A 23475-nucleotide genomic window follows, 5' to 3' on the forward strand; every position below is an offset into this window, starting at 1 on the left:
GAATCTGCAAGTGGAGGTAGAATAACGGAAACGCCTGAAATCTTGAGGGCCTTCGTGGACTTCTATGCAGATTTGTATTCCTCCCGGTTGGGTGAATCGGTCGAGGATACATTGACCTTCTTGGAGGGTCTGGATCTGCCGAGACTGAATGAGGCAGATAGGGAGAGCCTTGAGGCCCCTATCACTGAGGAGGAATTGAGTCGGGCATTGATGTCTATGACTAATGGGAAGGCGCCTGGGGTTGATGGGCTACCCGCTGAGATCTATAAAGGTTTGGCAGAAGTGTTGATTCCTAGATTAAAAATGGTACTGGAGGAAGCTAGGTCCTGTGGGTGCTTGCCAGCCTCTATGAGAGAGGCCATAATAGTGGTTATTCCAAAGGAGGATAAGGACTTGGGGAAACCGGAGTCATACCGCCAAATTTCTTTACCAACTATTGATGTCAAGCTTCTGGCCAAGGTGTTGGCTCTCCGCCTCTCTAGTGTTATTGCGAGTCTGGTGCACTCGGACCAATCTGGCTTTATGCCTGATAGATCAACGGCGATCAATTTGCGGAGATTATATGTAAATTTGCAGGTAGAGTCTGACAACTGTGGTCGAAGAGTGATTGCATCGCTAGATGCGCATAAGGCGTTTTAACAGTGTTGAATGGGGATACCTCTGGCAGGTGCTGGAACGTATGGGGTTTGGTCCGCAGTTTGTGGCCTGGATACAGCTGTTGTATTCATTACCGTCGGCTAGAATTAGAGTAAACGGGGAGCTGTCTCGACCTAAAGCTAAGCCAGAGTCGCCAGATGTTAAAATTCTCAAATTGGCAGATTATTAGGGAAATCACATCACAGCCGCCATTACATTAATAGGGGATGCTGCAGCGTCCCTGGTTACACCATTCTGTAGACATAGTGGTCTTATCATTCACAAGATGAATTTGGGAGGTCTCACAGAGGTGAAACCACTGATCATGACTTCAATTAAGGACCCCCCAGAATGTCCTCACCTTCCGGACCGTACCGCTGTATTAATAGCTTTCTCCGCTTGACTGAAACCTTCAGCAGAACCTGAAAGGGCAAAAGTTCTAGATTTAGTTCAAGACAAACCCAACCAGGTGAGATCAAAAATCAATAAATAACCCCCCTCCCCAAGAAGGAACACAGACCAATAGCGATGGACGTGATCTGACTGTTCTGTTCGGCTGCCAGATCCTCCACACGGCCGCTAGCATCATAGCCGGGGACGGAGCACATCAGCACTGGAGTGTTTGGCTTTACCTGCAGCGAAAGGAAACCCAAGGGGATCACACACACGGCAACTTCCGTAATGCTGGCAAGTCCCAGTGTGAACATGGCACAGCGTTACCTCTGTGTCCACGATATGCGCCAGGTCCAAGGGCTGATCGATTACCGACATGAAGCTATCTCCGAGGATGGTGGAGACAAAGATGTGCGCCATGGCCAGCAGGCGGTCAGGACGGAAGGCTTGGATCAGGAGTAGGCGGTGCACAGCTTGCCCAATGGGCGCTAAAAAGCAGCAGAAATTAGAGAACGCATTCAGGCAGAGTAATTCTCTAGACACTGCATGCAAATGAACACTACACTCCTGTATATGGAAAAGAGAAGAAAATCCCCAATATTTACCAAGATCACCGCTGGCAATCAGTGATTAATAAAATACAAAAACTAATTTGTCTCAGAGATCAAGTTTAGCTACAATGAAGCATTGGAACAAAAGCACAAAACACTCAGCCATCCGCTGCAATGTATCAGCGCAGGAAAAAGGTATCAGCCTGTGGTCGCACTCAGGACTGGTCATGTCCTAGGTCAAGGATCAGACACCTAACTACAACGCCAAATGTGTGGGAATGCTGGGAGTTGTAGTATCACGATATATTGATGATCCCTAGCCCAGGTGTTGCTCGCACAGTGTTAGAGAGGCAATTTAACAATGAATACAACTGCAACAGATGCTCAGCTGTGAAATGTTAGTCAAGTTGCATCTTTTTTTCTATGCATAGCCCATGCCCTCATTATTAAAGATGGAGCCCCCATCTTTAGCTTCCAGGCGTGCATCCTCCTCCTCCGCTACGTACTTGCAGGTCTCTCCTCGTTCCATATATATGGGACCGTCTGTTCGGGAGAGCTGCTCTCCAGCCAAATACAGAACTGCTGCAAAGAGATAAAGTCCATTGAGATCCGGACTCGCGAGGTCCAGGACGAGACCACAGTCATCCATACCCCAAAACGCTTACATCATCAGCTTCAACCTTGGACATGACGTCCCTGAAGGCATTCAGATTAGCGAGCCTCATCATGGCCTCCACCTGCTCCTCAGTCAGACCGTTTATCTTGGGCACGGAGGAAGAGCCGAGGACAATCTCTTTGCCTCTGAGGAAATGCTGGAACTCGTGATCATAGGTCGGCTCCCTGCAAATGGTAAAAAAAGTGGACACCATCAACCAGTGCAATACAATGAGGAGAGAATACCAGCTGCTCACTGACCCCTAGGACCAGATCATGTGTCTGCCCTATCGCCATCCTGTGCGACTCCTGCAATAAGGGACACACCGATTCCCTATTGAAGTGATAGTTACCCAATAGTCCCCTTCAGCTTGATCCTCGCCAGCAGCATGGCGAATGTTATGTGGTCCTGATGGAGCATTCCTCGAGCCACGCGGTTAAAAGCAACCTACAAAAAAAAAAAAAAAAAGGTTAGAAGGTTGTAATCCGCATTATGAAGACACCAGGATGACACATGGTCAGAAAGCAAGACCGTAATCAGATGTGATGTGAGAATTTGCGGGGGCGGTCGTCTCTCATTTACTCAAAGATGTCCGCATACCTGGAATAGGTCCTTAGTAATGACTGAGAGCCGCTGAGTGTGGTCTGTGGTGTTCTTCAGGTTGCCGTTCTCGTACAACACTGTATGGTAAATATCGAGGAAGAACTGCAGAGAGTACTGGTACAGGAAGTGAATCTGAACAGGAGCAAATACATATGTCATGAGAATGGATCCGTCTGTCCGCACAATAACTTCTACCTTTGCCATTGTTCTATTACTTGTTTCAGGGACTCCATAGTGAAGTAGATGCTGCTACATGCTGTGGACAGGGGCAGATACTGCTGAGACACAGTCTCCACCTCCTGCATGACGATATCAGTTTCCTCCACTTTTCGGGTGACCTCGGCAGCTTCTTTTTTCAGGTTTTCCAATGTTGTGATGATGGTGTCGTCATCCAGGATGCGACCTTTCACTTCATTCAGGGCCTGAAGCAGAGACTTCTCCAGCTGACGCAAGCGGAGCTGGAACTCCCCTACAAAAGCATAGAAGAGGGTCAGTCTCATGGACTCCGAGCACATCATAGACCGCGAGTTGGACGTGGGCTCCACGGACACCTACCCTGCAGTTTCAGGAGGTCCGATCGTTTCTCGTCCACATCGGGCCTTTCTGCCTTTAGGACTTCATTCAGACACTGGCTCTGCAGGCTGCTGCGAGTCACCGTGAAGTTTACAAATGTCACTCGAGAGCAAATATCTGGCGGGAACTCGACCTAAGACGAAAGAAACAGTCACTGTCACGCAGGTAAAGAGGAAGATTTACTACAACGTCTATTGCACACCAAACTAAAAGTGCTAAACTTATTGTCGTGACTCGCGCCGTTTCGGTGTGTTTTAGTACGTCTGGTCTATTGATGGAGGACATCATTTGTCGGTATCTGCTTGAGGTTGGCATAAAAACGTAGTTTAATGTCTTTGTGCCAACCTCAAATAGGTGAATACAGCCGAAAATGTCCAACATCACAAGGTGACTCCGTCTGCATCAATCAAGTCTGTGGCGCCATCAGGGCAACAGCGATCCCTTTTTCCAGGGCTTCAGACAAAATCTTTGATAAATGCAGTGGTAAATGCCCCCGGGACATCAAAGTGACGGCACCTACCGTTGGGTCTCTGGTAGAAAGGAAGATGACAAACGACGGCGACAAGTCAATGTCCTGATCCCCGAGTGTGATGAGCACTCTTCCTCCGGTTCTGCGGACCTCACGATTCAGCACAGGGTTCAGGATGGGATCGTAGCTTTCCACGTCCTGAGAAGAAACCACAATGCTATTATATCTAATCTCTCTGTGATCCCAAGTTGACCCCTGATCTCCCGTGCACTGCACCGTCTCACCTGGACAAGCAGAGGATTACCAAACCGGAGAGCACTCTCCAAGTTCTTCCTAAAGGCATCATCCAAGAAGCTGGTGCGGGTGATCTTTCGATCCTTGTACTCGTTCATGATGAACTCTGTGGCTTGTCCGGAGGGATCAATGATCAGAGGATACCTACAAAGGAGCAGTGGTCACGTCTGCACCCAGACCCTCTTCTAATGCCATCAGGCTTATTCACATGTGCACTCACCTATTGAACCGTTTCAGCATGATGGCGTTTTCAGTGCACAGGTCATCCGCAGGTAATGAGCTGGCCTGCCAGCGGAGCCGCTCGTCGGCATTGGATAAGTATTCAGTCCTGGCGATGTCCGTGCGGAACTGGACAGACAACAATTGTGTTACCGGAGACAACCGAGGATCTGATAATGGGGGAAGGAGAGAAGGAATCGGACGTCTACCTGGACATTGGCTTGCTGCAAGTGATGGGACCATGTGGTGAACAAATTCTGCCGCATCTGCTGATCGAAGTACCCGGCGTAGGCAATGAAAGCTGCAGACAGCAAGCAGTCACCGGCAATGGTGGACATCTGGTTCTTGAAGGTCTCACTGGTCTTCTCCCAGCGATCTCGCTCTGCTGATAAACTCTTCAGAAGAGCCGTGCTGCGGTTCACCTACAATGACAATACTGTCAGGCACTACAAATCCCAGCATACCCCAGCAGCCTTACAAGCCATTTATTTTTGAACCTTTGCTTCCACTGCCGCTAAGTCGGCCTTGATGGCCTGAGCCTCGGAGATGAGCACGGCATACTCCTCCTTATAGCGGGCGATGCTGGCCTCCAGGTCTCGGATCATTTGCTCCACTTCATTGGCTTTTTGCTGGTTATCTTTGGCATCGTCTTCCAGTTTCTGCAGCTCATTTCTCAGAGGCTCCACGCGTTTCAGCATGTCAGCATAGTTTAGCTGGTAAATGGAGGGGAAAAAAAGTATTCAGGGATGTGGAAAAGTGAGTGGGTCTGACTGCAGGGGCAGCAAGGAGGTGCTACCAGTGATACAATCCCTGTACAGGACACAGACAGCTTCCGTTTACCTGAGCGATTGCCCACTTCACCATAGGCCCGCAGGCCAGGGAAGCGCGGTTCACGATCTCATAATTGTAACTGGGATTTGATAAATAATTCTTCTTCATCTTCTCCCGGATGGCATCACTGGAGGAGCAGAAGATTGGATCAGATACAAGAAATGCAGCACATACAAAAGTTCAGACAATACAAATTCTGCACCTATTAATTCTGTCCCAGCACCTCCGATTACCTGCAACTACCACTAGGGAGAGTATTAGAAAAAGGGATAAATAGAGCTCCCCTAGTGGTGGCTGCAGACAGGATCTTATGTATCTGTATACAGGGAGCTCCCCCTAGTGGTGGCTGCAGACAGGATCTTATGTATCTGTATACAGGGAGCTCTCCCTAGTGGTGGCTGCAGACAGGATCTTATGTATCTCTGTATACACGGAGCTCCCCCCCCTAGTGGTGGCTGCAGACAGGATCTTATCATGTATCTCTGTATACAAGGAGCTCCCCCTAGTGGTGACTGCGGACAGGATCTTATGTATCTCTGTATACACGGAGCTCCCCCCCTAGTGGTGGCTGCAGACAGGATCTTATGTATCTGTATACAGGGAACTCTCCCTAGTGTTGGCTGCAGAGAGGATCTTATGTATCTCTGTATACAGGGAGCTCCCCCTAGTGGTGGCTGCAGACAGGATCCTGTGTATATCTCTGTATACAGGGAGTTCCCCCTAGTGGTGACTGCAGACAGGATCCTGTGTATATCTCTGTATACAGGGAGCTCCCCCTAATAGTGGATGCAGACAGGATCTTGTCTATATCTGTATACAGGGAGCTCCCTCTAGTGGTGACTGCAGACAGAACCTTATACATATCTATATACAGGGAGCTCCCCCTGGTGGCTGCAGACAGGACCTTATGTATCTCTGTATACAGGGAGCTCCCCCTAGTGGTGACTGCAGACAGGATCTTATGTAGCTCTGTATACAGGGAGCTCCCCCTAGTGGTGGCTGCAGACAGGATCTTATGTATCTCTGCATACAAGGTGATCCCCCTAGTGGTGACTGCAGACAGGATCTTATGTAGCTCTGTATACAGGGAGCTCCCCCTAGTGGTGGCTTAAGACAATCTTCGGTAGGACAACTGATTTCAAGTAGAACTTTGCAGCAGCCTCAACAAATCTAGGCTAGTATCTGTAGTGGTGACTCCCGAGTACATCACATCTACTGTGTCCAAAGAAAGTTTCTACAAATTATGGGGACTTAAGGGTTGTATTAAGAAGGATGAGAAAGCCGCTCCAATCTACCAATACGGCAAGTTAGGGCGCAGCAGACCCAGATTGGTGCTGTAGGGGCAAAGGCTATAATCTCACTAACCCCATGGTCTAAACCCCATGAAACCTAATCAGCATCTTCAGACGATCTGGCCAGCATGACCACGTGCAGCCACGTCCATCGGGGATGACCGAGGATAGTTCTTCAGTACAGCAGGAATGCAATGGGATTTAAAGTGACAGCACAAAAAAAAAAAGAGATGGAGAACAGAGGCATCTGCTGTTGCTGTAGTAGATAGGCGGAGACAGAAGCTGGAGCTTTAGAGAGCGAGCGGGATCCCGCTGTCCAGGACAGAGCGCGCAGGAGAAATACCTGAGATCTTCGGGGTTTAGGTTGATAATGTTGCCGATGAAATTATCCCTGAGAAAAACTGTTCTGATCTTTTTCCAATCAGTCGTCTCCTCTCCCAGAAGGAGACAGATAGACTCTAGGGCCAGTTTTACTGCGGCTGGTGGGTTGCCCATTGCCTTTACTTCAACAAGGTGCTGCCTCTTTATAGAGCTCACCGCTATTAGGAGGGTGAAAACAGGGTTAACGCTCGTGCAGGGTTAGTACGGAGAACGGCCGCTGCGGAGGACTGAAAGAAATCCGCGTCCTGGGGAAGACGACCTGTCAGGGACAATATAAACTACCCTATAACTAAACGATTACAACTCCTATGGAGTACAGGAAAGATGCCCAACTGCCTAGGAGTTGTTGTTTGACCGAGTCCATGAACTAGACCATGCGTGCTGGGAGTTGTAGTCCCACCACTGTATAGGCATTTTTCACATTTTCTGTATCCTGCGACCTCTATGACAGATTTCTTTCTCCATCCTCGGCAGCGGCGGTTCTGAACTTATCTATTCACCTGATCTCTTCAGCGGAAAAGTTTACAATAGTTGGAATGAAGTTTTCCCTCATTATGATGGATCGAATCTGCTTCCAGTCCGTTGTACTTTCGCCCAGCAGCAGACAGATGGACTCTAGGGCCAGCTTCACTGCTGCTGGAGGATTAGCCATAGAACGGACTTCGACCAGATGCTGCTTCTTTATAGATTTTACAGCTACGCCGGGATCAAAGACGATCAAAATGGACAGAAAAGAGACGGAAAAAAAGAAAAAAGTGGAGACAAAACACACACAGAGGGGGGGAAACAAAGTGAGGAAATCTGATTAGAAAAGTCATTTCGGTCACATCATAAAACATTCATTGATTTTCTGGCATTTCTTAGACTCCGTCTGTGAGTTCAGGTAACAGCAATGTTCTGTACCTGCACTTACAGCCGGTTTAAAAAGGCCCGAGCGATGGCGTCCCACAACCCCAGGGGCATTCATGGGTGTTTCCGGACATGCGGCCCCAGATAATAGCTGAGTATTAAGAATATGAGGGTGTAGGAAGGCAACGCTCGGGGTCAGGAAGCCCCTTTAATAGCTGCTAGGAACCACCTTCACACATACAGTAGCTCATACCTATAAAGTTCTGCAAAGGATGAGCTCTTTTTGCAGAATATTTGCATTCAATAAAGGATCCCCCTGGCATCGGGAGGAGAGCAGTGCTGATGACATTGCATCTGCCATGATCATATTGAACTGCAGGACCTTGGCCAGAAACCCTGCGCATCTCCTCCTGCCTGCATCTCCCTGCGATCTCATGCGAGCATTCGGCTACAATGGCAGTGCACTGGGCAAGAATCAGGAAGGAGGCGGTAAGCAGGGCTTCCATCCAGCGACCATTGAGTACTGACACTGCCGCTAAATTAGGGTGAATCGATCCAATCAACTCCCCAAAATGTGGCTCCAGAGGACCCCTGTGACGCTGTAGCAGCAGATAGTGTAGGGGTGCAGCACCTCTTTCCTGAGCAATATCCCTCCCATTTACCTACTACAGGAAGCATTAGCGTCACCAGATATTTAAGGTCCGCACGTTCCTGCCTATTCTGCAGGGTCTGGGCTGCTGCGTTGCTTTCATGCTTCTGGTCTAGTTTATGCACAGGATGAGTGTGATTAGGCCGAGCTCATGTATGGAGGCCACGTACCGTTCTGAGCCTCGATGACGGCCGGCTCTACCTGATCCAGATCCTCCTTCACGCTCATCTGCTTGTCGGCAATTACAGCTTGTTGCTTGTGAAGCTGCTCCTGGATTTCTTGACTCATAACCTGAAGAGACGCAGAGAGTCATTTTATTTTGAACTCATAACACAGATCCATTCGGGGCCCCCCAAATCCACATTTGTATGTACCATAAAACTTCCATGTTACGTGACATTAATAAGCTCCTTACCTTTTTCTTTTCGGCCTCTTGCTGATCCTTCACCATTTTCTTTAACTTGTCATTAGCGGCAGCGTTTTTCACTTCTAGTTCCTGACTTTTAATCCTCAAGTCACGACGCAGTTCTTCCACCTGTGGACAGGAAAGGGGATTTATCATACATCAGCGGCTAGACCGGCTTCATTATGCGAGTTCTGTACAAGATCTGGCTTCCAAATGTTAAAACCAACCACGGCTTCCCCTTCCCCCACCAGGAGGACAGGCTTGGTTTTTCTTACCTGGTCGACGGTTTCTTTGATTTTTCGCAGGCCGACGTTCAGGTGCATCTGCTGCTCCTCCAGTTCGCTGCGCTTCTCATTGAACAGATCGGCGTAGTGGTTGATGAAATCCAGGTAATGACGAGGCGTGATCGCCATGGTTCTGCCGCCTCTCTTGGCAAGGCGAGTATTGGCCTGCGGGTAAAGCCTCAGTCAGTGCACACAACATGTCACATTCGGCTGAATGATCCGTGGCCTCATTCCTGGATGTATGTGGAGAGGACTGTACTTTAGATAAGGAGCGACTCTGGTTTGGGACCCAAATGAGGAGCTGTAAGGGACGACCTGACTGGTGGGGTGCACACAAGCTGCACATGGCAGGGCAACCTCATGAGAGGTGGGCACACGAGCTGGACACAGCAGTGCGACCTCACAAGAGGTGGGCACACAAGCTGCACACAGCAAGGCGACCTCACTAGAGGTGAGCACACAAGCGGCACACAGCAAGGCGACCTTACTAGAGGTGGGCACACAAGCTGCACACAGCAGGGTGACCTCACTAGGGGTGGAAACACAAGCTGCACATGGAAGGGCAACCTCACTAGCGGGGGCACACGAGCTGCACACGGCAGGGCAACCTCACTAGCGCATGTCACACGAGCTGGACTGTAGGGGCGTTGTCAGCTAAGACTAAGGGTAACAGCATGTCCCCTTTAAGCTGACATTACTAAGATTCTATGGTCCCTATAACATGTACAACAGCAGAGAAGTTGAATTACCTGGTGAAGGGTCTGGTGTACAAACACGCAACCGTTGACGATGGCTTCCCTGTGAGTCGGAGGCTGGGGAAGCTTGTCGTAGACCACAGGCATGTAGTCAGGTACAATGTAGTTTGGTTTCTCAAGATCCATTTTGCTTGTAAACTCCTTTCCGACCTGGTAGAGCGCCTCTGTCGACCAATCACCAAACCAATTCAGCACGCACCTAAAAATGTATGGAGAGGTGGTGGATCAACGTTTGCCTGAGAAGTGGGTCCAATCTTCGCACCTTGGGATCATCGTTCACAGCAAACAGACCTGTTAAACAGAGCAGGGGAGGTGGCTGCTCGGTCCTTCAGACCTTCTGACGACGGGTTCATGGTGAAGACAACGTGGAGGTTGCGGATGACCTGGCTGGTGAACCACTTGTACAGCTCTTCGTGAGAATCCAGCATGAGTCCTTCCTTCTGCGCTCCCTCCTTACATTGTGTCATCAGTGTGGAATATTCGTCACCTTCAAACAAGCCAGGAACCTACAGAAATGAGAAGCGCAGGCGGTGAGCACCACGTGTCCCGAACTTCCCAGCCACACACACACACACACAGGACTTTACCTCTCCGTTGGCCAACAAGGTGTTCATCCGCTCCAGGAACCCGGAATCAAGGACGTTGGACTCATCCATGATGAAGGCGATCTTCTCATTTTTGCAGCCCGAGCGTCTCAGCACAGTCCGAAGATCTTCATCAAAGTCCTCACCCGTGTATTTTCTGTGCACCTACATCGACGGAAGGAGAACAGATAACAGTTAGTAAGTAAGGCCGAAAAAAGACATTTGTCCATCCAGTTCAGCCTATATTCCATCAGAATAAATTCCCAGATCTACGTCCTTCTACAGAACCTAATAATTGTATGTTACAATATTGTTCTGCTCCAGGAAGACATCCAGGCCTCTCTTGAACCCCTCGACTGAGTTCGCCATCACCACCTCCTCAGGTAAGCAAATCTAGATTCTCACTGCGAATGGAAACTATGGGAAGAGCCACCGGTACATGGCCATCCGATCAAGAGACTGGTACAGACCTTAATCTGGTAGACGCTCAGACCGTTCATCCAGGCAACAAAACGTGACAGTGTGGTCTTCCCTGCTCCACTCACTCCGATGAGAAGCAAGTGACCCTGAGGCTGGCGGAAAATTCTGAAACAGAAGAAAAAGAGTGCGATCTGTAATTGGGCATGCCCAAATTCCCTGGCGGGTGGGCAACAGAAGTCACATCAGCATTTTTAACTTCCAAATGACGAAGTCTGAAGTGCCATAATCCCGATGGGTGTGCTCGAAATCTGACATGCGATTGATGGACGCCATATCAGCAGCGCCTCCAACCTCCGGATGTTGGAGTGACATTACCTGTCAATCCTGAGGACATGGTCCAGGACTTCATTGAACAGTACGAGAGGAACATCCAATTCTTCCTCGTAGAAAACTTTCAGGCGAGCCTTGACATAGTCTCTCAGCTCTTCCTGGTCCACTGGGATGTAATCCTGAAAGAATGACGGAGATTTAGCGTGTGGATGACCGCTACAAGATTGAAGGCATGTAACTAGCTCCGTCCAGTGCGATGCATCATCTGGGAATACCTTGGACAACCAGTTGCTGTACAGGATGGGCCGGTTTAATGCCTTCTCTTTCTCCACATTGGGGAAGTGTTTCAGGGCGACCATGTCAATGTTCTCATCGGTCCAGCGTCGCTCTTCATCTTCCACGAGTCTGGCGTAATAAAGACGAGGGCAAAGATAGATAAAGACTTGCACCGAATGCAGAGAGCGCTCACATTGCCAGCAGATATAGTGCAAATTCACCTGTCCTGGAAGAGGCGAAGAGCTTCATGGGCCCAAATTCTGATCAGTCCTTCCACAGGCAGGGTTTCGAGAGGCCGCAAGGCTTCAAAAATGCCCCTCACCCACCGCGTCATTTCACGGGGGGAGTAGATGTAGTGGGGCTGTGTGTCCTGAGTAAATCGCTCCTGCAATCACAAATAATGAGGCTGAGCGACTACACGAAAGTATATGGCGAAAAGACCCCGATTATTATACATCACTTACCTGTGACATGGTGTAAAACTCAACCATGGCAGCGGTCAGCGGCTCTGCGTATGTGCGCAGCGATGGAATGAGCCGCAGCATTGCACGGTTGAAGGTGCCATAGATCTGGGTCAAGGATGCTGGTCCTGGATAGTCAACATACACCACAGGGACGTGACGCAAGAACCTAGATGGAAGGTAATTCTGGTGATGCCAGTGTCCAAACTGATAAATAAGAAAATGGCAATTTTGCCCCCTACCTGTGAGACAGGGGCTTTCTTCCGGGATCAGTAGGAGGATTGCAAGCTCCTACGAACTGAATTCTTTCCAGTTTGACCCAGGTTTGATCCGAGGTCCTGTAGAAACCTCCATGTTCCACCATCTGTTTAAATAAGACGCCATATAAGAAGTCAGATCATTATGGCTAGTGCAGTCAATATAGAAATCTCCGCCCTAGCAGAAGATTAGGAACGATATATGGAGCATGGCACGATATGCACACCTGACGGATGAAAGAGATGACCCTCTGGGTGCCGTATTTGTCCATATCCGGCAAGTTTATTTCATCGCAGAACAGTACCAGCCATTTCCCAAGCTGAACGGGGGCAAGGACGACGCCATTCGGTGTCCGTCGGTATTCGCAGTAGTGATCGAAGGTTTTCAAAAGCAGTTCTGGGGTGGTGGCACTAGAGAAGTTCAAGCCAACAACCTGCAAAGCAAAAAAAAAACAAAAAACACAGAGGTAAAGCATTGCTGAATTAACAGGAAATTCAAAACCCTCAAGAGCGCAAAATATTTCAGTTTTACCTCCATGTCGGGCAGAGCCCTTAAAGCACTGAAGAGCGTCATGGTCTTTCCTGAACCAGGAGGACCGCACAGGACGAGAGGTTTGTGTTCGGCCAACCACGTGTAGAGGAGGGCCTCGTGCCGCACCGTATCCAGCGTAGGCACAACCACATCTGGTGCCGCCACTTTGTGAGTTTCAACTTCGATCTGAGGAACCTTGGATTGCCAAGGAAGCCACTCGCCACTGATAGACACCTGGAGTATGGCATTGAAAGGATAACATTTATGGCCATATAGAAAACGATAATCAACCATGATTGGAAGCTGCCACGTACTTCATAGTCAATGATCGGAATGTTAGGGGTAGTCGGCAGCGGAATAGTGGTGATCCTCCTGATATACTCGCCAAGCTCTGCCCTCATTTTCAGACGGCCATCGCCGGAGAACGACCACAATACAGCATAGATCAGATACCGCTGTGGAAAACACATATTGATACCAAAGGGGAATATCACCTAAATCGAAGCTAAAAGTTAACCTTTTGCTCCAGCCTCTTACCTGTATGTAGCGTTCTAACTGGTCAATTGGCATGGGGAAGTCTGGATGATTGGCATTGTACTGGGCGATGTTACGACAGGCCTGGTGCAGCATTGAGAAGAGCGATCCCAGGCATCGCAGGCGGGTCAGGTCCATGATGTGCTCCAGTTTGAAGGCATACTCCAGGGCCTTGATCACCAGCCCACTGGATGTGAAGTACGGCTGCAGAACAGTCGCTGCATCCCGCTGGATCTATGGAGGGATGTATGTATGAAAACTGATAAAACGGGATGACACAGCAATATCCTGTAAGTGTTGTCCAGCGCAGGTCACTTCCGCACGGCTGATGAAGTTGTGCACCAATGTTATTACTGTAGTTGGGATTATTTGTGCACGAGTCATCAGGTGTAGTAGCGAGAGGTGCTGGACAACCCCTTTAATGCTACAGGGATGTGCTTTAAACTAGTGGTGACCATCAAGCAGATGACGGCTGTGCCGAGCTTATACCTGCAGCATGGGAGACGCGGACTCTTCTCCTTCATCTTCTTTGCCCTTTCTCATCCGCTGAGCTTCATCTTCGCCTTCATCCAGTGGGATACTGCGTATCCTGGCCAGGAAGTTGTTGAAGATCATGTCTGTGCTCAGAACATCCTCACTGAACCAGACCATGCCGCATCGGGACACCGTGGCCAGCGTGGCATACTTCAGGTCCTGGACTTCGAACATGATGCGGACCTGTGGTGAGAGAAGTCGGTCCCGATTAGATGCCTAAAGTATATGGATCTTAAATGGTTTCAGGGAAAGGGATCTTAGGAGGCAGAAATGTCAACACACCCTCCTACACCAAAAAATGGGCTCAGTGCACCTCAACTCTGCAATTGTGACACCATAGCGCATCACTCTGGTAACAAGTTTGAAAAATATGTCCGCCTTTTTCCCCATACACAGTGCTGTCCCCATCTGCAGCTGGTGTGCGGGACCACAGATCAGCCCCATTCACGTTAATGGAACCGAGCTGCAGTATCAGACACAAACCATAAACAAGTGCGGTTTTTGAAGTCATGTTTTTTCTAATACTGGACAATCTCTAAGATACTTTCAAAAAAATATTATGGCCATTATGGTGAAGTAAAACATAATAGTACTATCATCAGACGTTACATTTGGGGGCAGGCTCAGACGCTCTCCATTCGGAAGTGTGAGGAGTTTGTTATCATCCAAGACGGAGTTCAGGTTCTCGACCCATTCAGGATCCACATCACCATCGAAGATGATCCACTGGCGCTTCTGCAGCTCCCCACGGACATTGTCGATGATCCTGCAGAAATAAAACATTTAAAGGAACAGGTTTTAGTTTGATAGAGAAGCTACAGCTGCCCGTGCGAGCGACTCGTGTGGAGTTTGCAGGTAGACTCACTTCCTGAGGACGTGGGTGAACAACCCGTCGGTCCATTCTCGGGTGTTTGGATCCAAGGTACCGTACAGATGGTCTTTGCTGATGGCTTTAGGATCAATGATGTGAGCGACTCCTTCCACTCCCTCCAGTCTCTCCAAAGCCTTCAGCAGCACTCTCCATGCCAAGGTCTTTCCACTGCCTGAGGGTCCGACCATCATCAGGCCGTGATTGATTTGGGTGATCTGGTAAAGCTGAAGGACCTGTTTAAAGGTAAGGTACCGCGTTTGTAGGTCATTAATAAATCACTGTAATGTAGCATAACATGCTGCTATAAGCAAGTTTGAAATGCATGTGAACAGATTTCATGTGTTATATGAGTTTAAAGAATGCACTGGGGGCTGACATCTTGGTTTTGCAGCAGTAGCAGGGCACTATCAGTGTCAGATTACGGCACCCCATGGACATAGGAGATAATAGACTGGTGCTGACCCTATCTGTAACATTGCAGCAGCATTAGCAGTGAGCTGGGCACGCCTCTGTGGGCTGCACAACTCACTGCTGTAGGTGTGACTAGCTGACATTTTATTATAGCCCTGTGCTCTCTATCGCAGGACAGAAGAAGCCCTCACTGCTCCTCTGTACTCCAAGCAGGCACATCCTCTGCTCCTCACACGCTGCCCTGTGTGCTTCTCCTGCCGTGTCTTCCCCTCCCCCTCACACACAGTCCCTGTGACCTCTGGTAAGCTGCACTCACAGCCTGCAGAGAGGGAGGTGACACCTGGAGAAAGAGCAGGGCAGCTGACAGGACAGGGATTAAGGTGGGGGAAGGCAAGAATGTTATTCACAAAAAATGCTGCTGAGCCCACTGTGTTCTGCTCCTCTGCAAACAAGCTGTGCCTCTAATGCAGTAACTGCTGGCGATAGCAGGTCACAGGGCAGTCACACACAAAATGGTGCTGCCCTGTGATGCTGCTCTTCATTCTTACTGTTAGCAGCAAAATTGGGGCAGTAACTGCTGACATCACCATTTCCCTCCCCTTTTGGGTGGTCTAATATCCCTGGGGCAGAGCTGCTAAATCTTACTATAGCTGCTTGAGGTCTAAAACGGAAAATGCTCCCCCTAGTGGTAAATATGTATATTTGTAGAAAAATATATAATATTTTTCATATAGAAATGTTTGCAAACACTGCAAACATTGCATTAATACATTTTAATTACTATTTTAAGCTTAATTTCACAAAAAAAAACAAATACAAGAAAACTGGTGGCACCTTCCCTTTAAAATGTAGACATGGGTTAATAGGAATGTTCAGTCCCACTGCAGGTTGACAGTCATTTATTAGACATCGTACCTTTTCCACCCACATTCCACCAACTTCTTCTCCATCTCCGTATGTCAGGTACATCTCCTGGCACACCTTCTTCAGCTCCTCTCGGAGTGCGGTCATTTCACCGCGGTGGTACTGAACTCCAGGGAACACGTCTGACAACAGAGAGAAGAGCAGAGGGATGTCTTCTGCAACAAGCTTGGGCACCATGGTCTCACAGACACTTTGGATCAGGATCTGCCAGAAACAAGAGTGAGTCCAATACTACATAACTGCACAAGATATACGCTGACGGGCAGTGGTTGTGCGAGAACACCATCTCACTTCTTGCTCAGGCAGATTCTCCGCCACTTCTCCTTCGTCGGTAGATTCTCCGCGTTCTTCCTTCTCTTTCTTGATCTTCTGAATGCGCTCTCTCTTCACATTGCCTGCGCTCACCAAGACGCTTTTCAGGGCTCGAAGGCCAAAGTCATAGTGGCTCTGAGATGACAGTTGTTCATCACACAATCTGCAGGCGGAAAAAGAAAAAATACCGATTGTGGTTTTTATTTTATTGAGGGCTTGGACTAACACCAGGGTTACACGAAAACAATTAATGATGTATAATGAGGATACAAGATGTGGTTTTACCCCTTCATGACATGGCGATTTTCAAATTTTTCTCCTCTCCTACCAAGAGCCATAACTTATTTATTAGTGAGAAGCGAGTATACTTGTTGCTGAGGTTTTTCCGAACATGCTCGGGTGGTCTCCAACTATCTGTGAGTGCTCCGAGATTTAGTTTTTGTCAACAACGCAGTTGCATGATTTACGGCTGCTAGCCAGCCCAAGTACACGTGGGGGTTGCCTGGTTGCTAGGGAATCCTCACATGTATTCAAGCTGTCTAGCAGCTGCAAAGCATGCAGCGGTGTCACCAAACACAATTTCAGAGCACTCACAAATACTCGGAGATCACCCGAGAAACGAGTATACTCGCTTATCACTATTCTTTATCGCTTCATTGGTGGACACGTAAGCATGGTATATGCTGCTGTCGCTAGGAGGCTGACACTAAGCAAAAAGGAAAAATAGCTTCTCCTCAGCAGGGTACACCCACCGACTGGCACAAAGCTCATCAGTTTTAGCTTGGTGTCAGTAGGAGGCAGACCTGGATCTGATCCTAGATACAGCTTTTCCTTTTCAGGTCACCTGTTGTGTTTATTAATCTTTTCACCTTTTTCTTTCAGGTTCTCCTTGTACTAGGTAACAGGGAGTAATAGGTAAAAGAGTAATTTCTCACCCAGTTTTCCCAAATTTGTGCAACCGAGAGAACAGTGTGGTATCACCCACTCTTGAACCCGCAGGCCAGGACCCATTCCAGTCACCTCGCGGTGCTTCAGAGCAATTCCTGGTGGCAGGCCCTAGCCCGGAGGGGAGGAAGTCACTTGCCTGTGGCCTTCCCCCTCTTTAGGGGTTGACACCATCTTCTGCACTGTCAGGGACCAGGACGGTGTGGGAAGGAGGATGCTTTATTCCAGTGGCCCCATTCCTTGGGGCATCCCGACACCATCCTCACAAGCAGGAAGGAACCGGGACCAACTTCAAGGTATGTCCCGTATTCTTTCCCAGGTCTCCAATCCTGTCACAGCTGGCGCCACAGCTAAATCCAGGCCCCTCTTAATTTAGCCCCAGATTTGGGCCTTCTTCCGAGCTCTGTGTAGCCCCGCCCCTTATCGGTACCCCGACCAACCAGTGGTAGCCTTCTAGTGAGCACGCTTTTTGCCCAATGAGTTTGTTTCTCCCTCCCTGACACCAGAGACATGCCCCCTGCATTGTGTGTCTGTCTGCGTGATTCTTTGTGCGCTTTTGCAGTCCATCACCTCTCCTTCTGGTTCCAAAGGACACAGCAGGCGTCCACCTTCTAACCTGCACTGGATCTGAGGGACATAGCAGCCTGAGTAGCGTCATCTTATTGGGTAGGATCAGCCCAGACTGGTTATTTCTTCTGTTAGGAGGAGCTTAGCCCTCAGCAGTACTCCTAGACCCTCACTTATGCCTTCTTTCAAGGAAGCCCATTCCTGTCCCGCTATAATCCACTACGCCTGTGCCATCTGTAAAAAGAAGTGGCCCTCAGGCCAGTCATCGCTTTCTGCCAGTCTTGCAGCCCTTCCACCATGTCTGCATCACAGGAGTCTCCCACTGCCTCGGAGGAGAGCACACCCCTTGATTCGGAGTGGGCTGTTGTGATGTCCCAATCGGTCTCTGATCTGATCAAGGTGTCACAGTCCCTGGTCCGGGTCTGCAGCCACCAGTGGTCCAAACGCCTCCCACAGTGATTTGCAGGCACCCGAACGCCACCCCCAGAAGGGAAGATCTAGGACTAAATCCAGGAAACAGGCTCACTCCAGTTACCCTTCTAGCTCTCCAGATCCATCTACATCCTCCAGGATGCCCTCCATGTCCCATGCCTCCTCCCCTGAGGTGGTTGGTTCCAGGGTCTGATACGGAATCCCAGTCCGATTCGGACCCCAGCTCGGACCAGAATTCCAGACTGTAAGATACAGTTGACAGCCTCATTATGTTAATCAGACCCTTCACATTAAAAATGACAAAATCCCCCCCCCCACCCCACCGGATCAATCTGTCTCCTTTAAAAAGGGTAAAAAGTCCTCGGTTGTTCTTCTAATCACAGGGAGTTTGACGCAATCTTCACTAAGCAGTGGGGACATCCGGAGAAGCGGTTTCCTGGTAGGAAACTGGATATTCTGTACCCCTTCAGTCCAGACCTCATCAAGAAATGGTCAGGGTTGTCAACTGTTAATCCTCCCGTCTGTCCTCCCAAGACGGTTGTCTCTTCAAGACTGTTCCTCCCTTAAAAAGACTTCACTGACAGGAAGATAGAGTCCCTGACTGTCAGCCTTTGAAGCCGCAGGTGCCTCCCTATGTCCAGTCTTTGCTTCCACCTGGGTAGCCAAGACATCTCCGCCTGGGCAAAACTTCTGACAGGGGATTTTATTGGCCGCCTCTCCAGATGAGCTAGCTGTCCTTGCTGATGAGATCGCGCAACGCAGGGAAATATCTACTGACCGCATTACTGGACGCTGCCAGTAGTTCAGCTCGGGTCTCGAGAAATATCGTTGCTATTTGGAGGATTCTTTGGTTGAAGGCTTGGAACACGGACCCTCCCTCCAAAAAGTCTCTTACCAACATCCCTTTCCAGGGTCCTAGGCTCTTACGTTATTTCACCAGGAGGCGTCCTCTCCAGTTTTCTTTCCTTTCGTCCCCTCTTTCCCTCCGGGACCTCCTTCCATCAGGACTGTTCTCCTGTCCAGCGGGAGAGAAGGAAGCTGTCCTTCAAGCCTGCCCCTCACTGGCGGCCAAAGGGTTGCTCCTCAAAACCCTTCGGGACTCGCTCCAACAGATTTTCGTCTATGTAATGGGTCACTCCCACCCGGGAATCCTTCCAGGGTGGGTAGATTCATTTCCAGGACACTTTATTTTCGTTGGTGAACGAAGCCTGTTTCAGAGGGGTCATGACTTCAGGCTACAAGATCAAATTTTCTTCTCCCCCTGGAAGACTCTTTCCAGTCCGTCCACCAAAGCTCCCGGCTTAGGTCCCAGGCTTCTTTCAAGCCATTTCCTTCGGACTGGGGTAATCGTACCCGATACCTTTTATCAATGCTTTTCAGGGCTTTACTCCAATCTCTTCGCGGTTCCAAAGAAGGACGGTGCCCTTTGTGATATTCTGGATCTCAAATGGTTAAACTGATGGAGTCTCTACACTTGGTAATCGCCTCTATGGAACTGGAGGAGTTTTTCTGCTCTGTTCATGTTCAGGATACCTACTTACACATCCTTATTTGTGTCCCACATCAGATATTTCTCTGGGTCATGATCCAGGAGGAGCGCTAAAAATTCACAGCCCTTGGGGCGTGGCCTGAACGTTCATGTGAGCGGACGCGTGACAGAGCGCTCCCGCTGCCAAAGTTAATATTATCCTTATAAGCCGCAGCTGAGCGGCGATTCACAGCGCTTACCGGCTGCAGGAGAGTCCCGGGAGTGCGGCGGTGTATAGCGGCGGCCCCGAGGTCAATGAGTATGACCAGGAGGAGACAAAGAGACGCCGGAGCCGGCGAGGCAGGGACCGGCCAAGATGGCGCCGACGCCAGGGAGAAGGCGGAGAAGGACAACGCGGCATGCCAGAAGAGAATGTCGGCGGCGACAAAGCTCCAGCAGTTTGCTAGAGTGGAAGCCGCAGGGAACACAGGAAAAGCAGAGGAGGACGCCGGAGTGGACACAGACACAGAAGGAGAGGAGGAAAGCCCAGCAGAGGAGCAGGAGGTACAACAGGGGAGCAGGGATGGTGACATGGCGGTGGTAGTAGGGGGACCTGAAGATAAGGAGTCAGGAGCAGAGCCCACCCTTAGAGATGTCTTTGCACTGGTATCATCCTGCAAACAATCCCTGACCCAGCAGATACAGGAGGTTAAAGGGGATACAGCCCAGATAAATGCAGCCCTGCAGAAGATTGACAAACGTGTGGGGGCTGTGGAGGAAAGGGTGAGCACGGCAGAAGACCATATAGTGCAGCTGCAGAAAGCGGAGAGGAAGTTTGCTCAAACAATATCGGAGCTAGCTGCAAAAAATGAGGATCTGGAGAATAGGTCCAGAAGAAATAACATTCGCATAGTGGGTGTCCCTGAAAAAACTGAGGGGAGGAATCCCACGGAGTATATTGAAAGCTGGCTCCTTGAGACTTTTGGTGATGCAGCACTGACAAAAGTATTTGCGGTAGAAAGAGCCCACAGGGTCCCACCGAAACCACCTGTCCCTGGAGCAAGTCCCCGTACCATGCTTGCCAAAATCCTAAACTACAGAGACAGAGACATTATCCTGAGGAAGGCTAGAGACATGACGGATCTGACAATTGGAGGTCAAAGAATCGCTATTTACCCCGACTATTCCGCCCTGGTACAGAAACAACGGATGATGTTCACGGGTATCAAGAGACGGCTGAGAGAACTGGGAGTGCAATACTCCATGATGTTTCCGGCACGACTGAGAGTGGTAGCGATGGATAAGATTCACTTTTTCCAGACGCCGGAGGACGCTACCCAGTGGATAGATCTTAACGCTAAAAAACTTAAAGGGAAAGGAGATTGAAAATGTGGGGCGGGTTGGTCGGGAGGTATCTTAATTCTTTCAAAAAGGGGAAAAAAAAGAGATTGACTGACAGTACACTGGTAATTGAAATGTGAAGGTTGAAGGGTGGAGTTGGGTATTACTCAGGGAACGCACGGGGAGAGCTGGTGCGGCGGTGAAATATGAGGGAGGAAGGGTGTGCAGCGTACTAAAAAGTTTATTTAGTTCTTGCAGTTGTAATATAATACAGGTTTAATTATACTGTTCTTCTAAGAATTGCGCCGAATTCTGTTATAAACGGTAGCGGGAGGCGGAAAGAGAAGGTTTAGCAAGAGTGTTTGCAACGGGTGATGGTGCCCCACTCTTGATAAGAGGCAGAATGTATAATATTGGGGGGTGTGGGGGAGGGGGGGGAGGGGTAAGGGTGGGGAGGGAAGTTAGACAGCTCAGAACCGGGAGTATTGACATAACTAAGGATGATGAGTCACATAATAGGGGACCGCTTTAAGATATTGAGCTGGAATGTGAGAGGCCTGGCGGATAAGTCTAGGAGAGCTGCGAGCTTGCAGTATGCGAAGGATCAACGGGCTTCTATGATATGCTTGCTAGAGACGCACTTGATACAGGAGAAAGTGGACGTACTAAATAGACGTTGGATACAGAAAGGGTATCACTCTACCTTCTCGACGTACTCAAGAGGTGTGTCAGTGTTGGTGCCGGTGGGAGTGCAGTATGAAGAGGTGAAAGTATGCGTGGATGCTGAGGGTCAGTATGTGGTGATACAATGTATATTGTATGGAGTGAGATTGTGTGTTGCGGCAATGTATATTCCACCTCCATATTCAAGTAAGAAGATCAGGGAGGTATTGGAGAGGGTGGAACGATGGGAACCACTGCCACTCTTAATTATTGGGGATTTGAACAATATATGCGATGACTTTTGGGATAAAAATAAGAACGCCCAGAATAGGTCGGAGGGGCACACTACAACATTTGGAACCTATGTGCGTGAATTAGGCATGATTGATCTATGGAGAGTCAGACATGTTGGGGAGAGAGGATACTCGTGCTATTCGCCGGCTCATGCTACGCTATCCAGAATTGATATGGCACTGGGTAACCGCCTGTTGGACACAATGGTGGGGGAGGTGCGTTATCTGCCGAGGGCCCTTTCGGATCATAGTCCAATTGAGGTGGAGATTAGGTTGTTGGGGACACGGACTACAAGCGGGAGAGAATGGAAGATCCACCCTAACTGGTTACAGAGTATTGACTTGGACGGTATAGGGAAGGAGGTGACGGAATTCTTTGCGTTAAATGATGGGAGTACTGATGCTCTGACTGTTTGGGATGCAATGAAAGCGTATCTGAGAGGGCTACTTTTTAGAGACATTAGTAGGTGTAAGAGGAGGACAAGGGAAGCGGAGAGAGTGGCATTGGAAGAGTTGAAAGCCGCGGAGGACGAGATGGTAGTACTGGGGACCTCCGAGGCAGAGAAAAGGTTGAGAACAGCGCAAAATTGTATGGAAAAGATTCTGCTGGGAAAAGCTGAAAGGAAGCGGGAGTTTCAGAGGGTGGCTTATTTTCAGGAGGGAGAAACAGTGGGACACATGCTATCGGTGGTAGCCGCGGCTCAGCGTAGTACCTCATATGTACACTCGTTGGTTTCGGATGGGGGGAGCAGGGTATCTGAAACACCTGATATTATAAAGGTCTTTGCGGACTTTTACGCGGACCTATATTCCTCCAGGGTCAATGAGTCAGCCGGAGATACGGAGACTTTCCTTGAGAGTCTGGGTCTTCCGAAATTGAGTGAGGAGGATAGGGTGAGCCTCGATGCCCCTATCACCGAGGAGGAACTGAGTCGGGCGCTGAAGTCTATGGCCAATGGGAAGGCACCTGGGGTTGATGGGTTACCAGCCGAAATCTATAAAAGTTTGGAGGAAGTGCTGATTCCCAGATTAAAGTTAGTACTGGAGGAGGCTGGATGTAAAGGGTATCTCCCAGCATCTATGAGGGAGGCTATTATAGTGGTTATTCCGAAGGAGGATAAGGATCTGGGGAAGCCTGAGTCATATCGGCCAATCTCTCTGTTAACCATCGATGTCAAGCTCTTGGCCAAGGTGTTAGCTACCCGTCTGTCTAGTGTCATTACTAACCTTGTGCATCCGGATCAGTCTGGTTTTATGCCTGACAGATCTACAGCGGTTAATCTGCGGAGGCTGCATATGAACCTGCAGCTGAAGTCTGACAATTGTGGCCGAAGGGTTATTGCATCCTTGGACGCCCATAAGGCGTTTGACAGTGTGGAGTGGGGATATCTCTGGCGGGTGTTGAAATGTATGGGTATTGGCCCGCAATTTGTGGCGTGGACTCAACTGTTATATTCACTACCAACAGCTAGAATTAGAG

The 23475-nt window shown here is 49.3% G+C and overlaps 1 protein-coding gene across 3 annotated transcripts in view; it reads right to left on the reverse strand.

Moving 5' to 3' along the window:
• Positions 1–23475, reverse strand: part of DYNC1H1 (dynein cytoplasmic 1 heavy chain 1) — a 63151-nt gene that overhangs the window by 14090 nt on the left and 25586 nt on the right. The window contains exons 30-66 of one of the 3 annotated variants that reach the window (XM_069738019.1): positions 16266–16449; positions 15966–16178; positions 14634–14872; positions 14378–14534; positions 13724–13951; positions 13238–13468; positions 13015–13155; positions 12701–12934; positions 12396–12602; positions 12154–12275; positions 11915–12080; positions 11672–11835; positions 11450–11579; positions 11220–11353; positions 10895–11009; positions 10428–10589; positions 10132–10346; positions 9835–10039; positions 9077–9250; positions 8811–8930; positions 8566–8686; positions 6860–7055; positions 5234–5351; positions 4891–5106; positions 4603–4815; positions 4395–4522; positions 4165–4318; positions 3932–4078; positions 3394–3544; positions 3054–3307; positions 2836–2970; positions 2588–2682; positions 2246–2420; positions 2087–2162; positions 1357–1517; positions 1157–1268; positions 998–1058 (exon numbers count right to left, since the gene is read on the reverse strand). In XM_069738019.1, coding sequence (XP_069594120.1) covers positions 998–1058; positions 1157–1268; positions 1357–1517; positions 2087–2162; positions 2246–2420; positions 2588–2682; positions 2836–2970; positions 3054–3307; positions 3394–3544; positions 3932–4078; positions 4165–4318; positions 4395–4522; positions 4603–4815; positions 4891–5106; positions 5234–5351; positions 6860–7055; positions 8566–8686; positions 8811–8930; positions 9077–9250; positions 9835–10039; positions 10132–10346; positions 10428–10589; positions 10895–11009; positions 11220–11353; positions 11450–11579; positions 11672–11835; positions 11915–12080; positions 12154–12275; positions 12396–12602; positions 12701–12934; positions 13015–13155; positions 13238–13468; positions 13724–13951; positions 14378–14534; positions 14634–14872; positions 15966–16178; positions 16266–16449 — 6054 coding nt within the window. Of the gene's footprint in view, positions 1–997; positions 1059–1156; positions 1269–1356; positions 1518–2086; positions 2163–2245; positions 2421–2587; positions 2683–2835; positions 2971–3053; positions 3308–3393; positions 3545–3931; positions 4079–4164; positions 4319–4394; positions 4523–4602; positions 4816–4890; positions 5107–5233; positions 5352–6859; positions 7056–7397; positions 7594–8565; positions 8687–8810; positions 8931–9076; positions 9251–9834; positions 10040–10131; positions 10347–10427; positions 10590–10894; positions 11010–11219; positions 11354–11449; positions 11580–11671; positions 11836–11914; positions 12081–12153; positions 12276–12395; positions 12603–12700; positions 12935–13014; positions 13156–13237; positions 13469–13723; positions 13952–14377; positions 14535–14633; positions 14873–15965; positions 16179–16265; positions 16450–23475 lie in introns of all 3 variants that reach the window. The other 2 variants (XM_069738027.1, XM_069738010.1) reach the window with 2 other exon arrangements.

The sequence above is a fragment of the Ranitomeya imitator genome, chromosome 1 (assembly GCF_032444005.1).
Source record: "Ranitomeya imitator isolate aRanImi1 chromosome 1, aRanImi1.pri, whole genome shotgun sequence".
Lineage (NCBI taxonomy): Eukaryota > Metazoa > Chordata > Amphibia > Anura > Dendrobatidae > Ranitomeya > Ranitomeya imitator.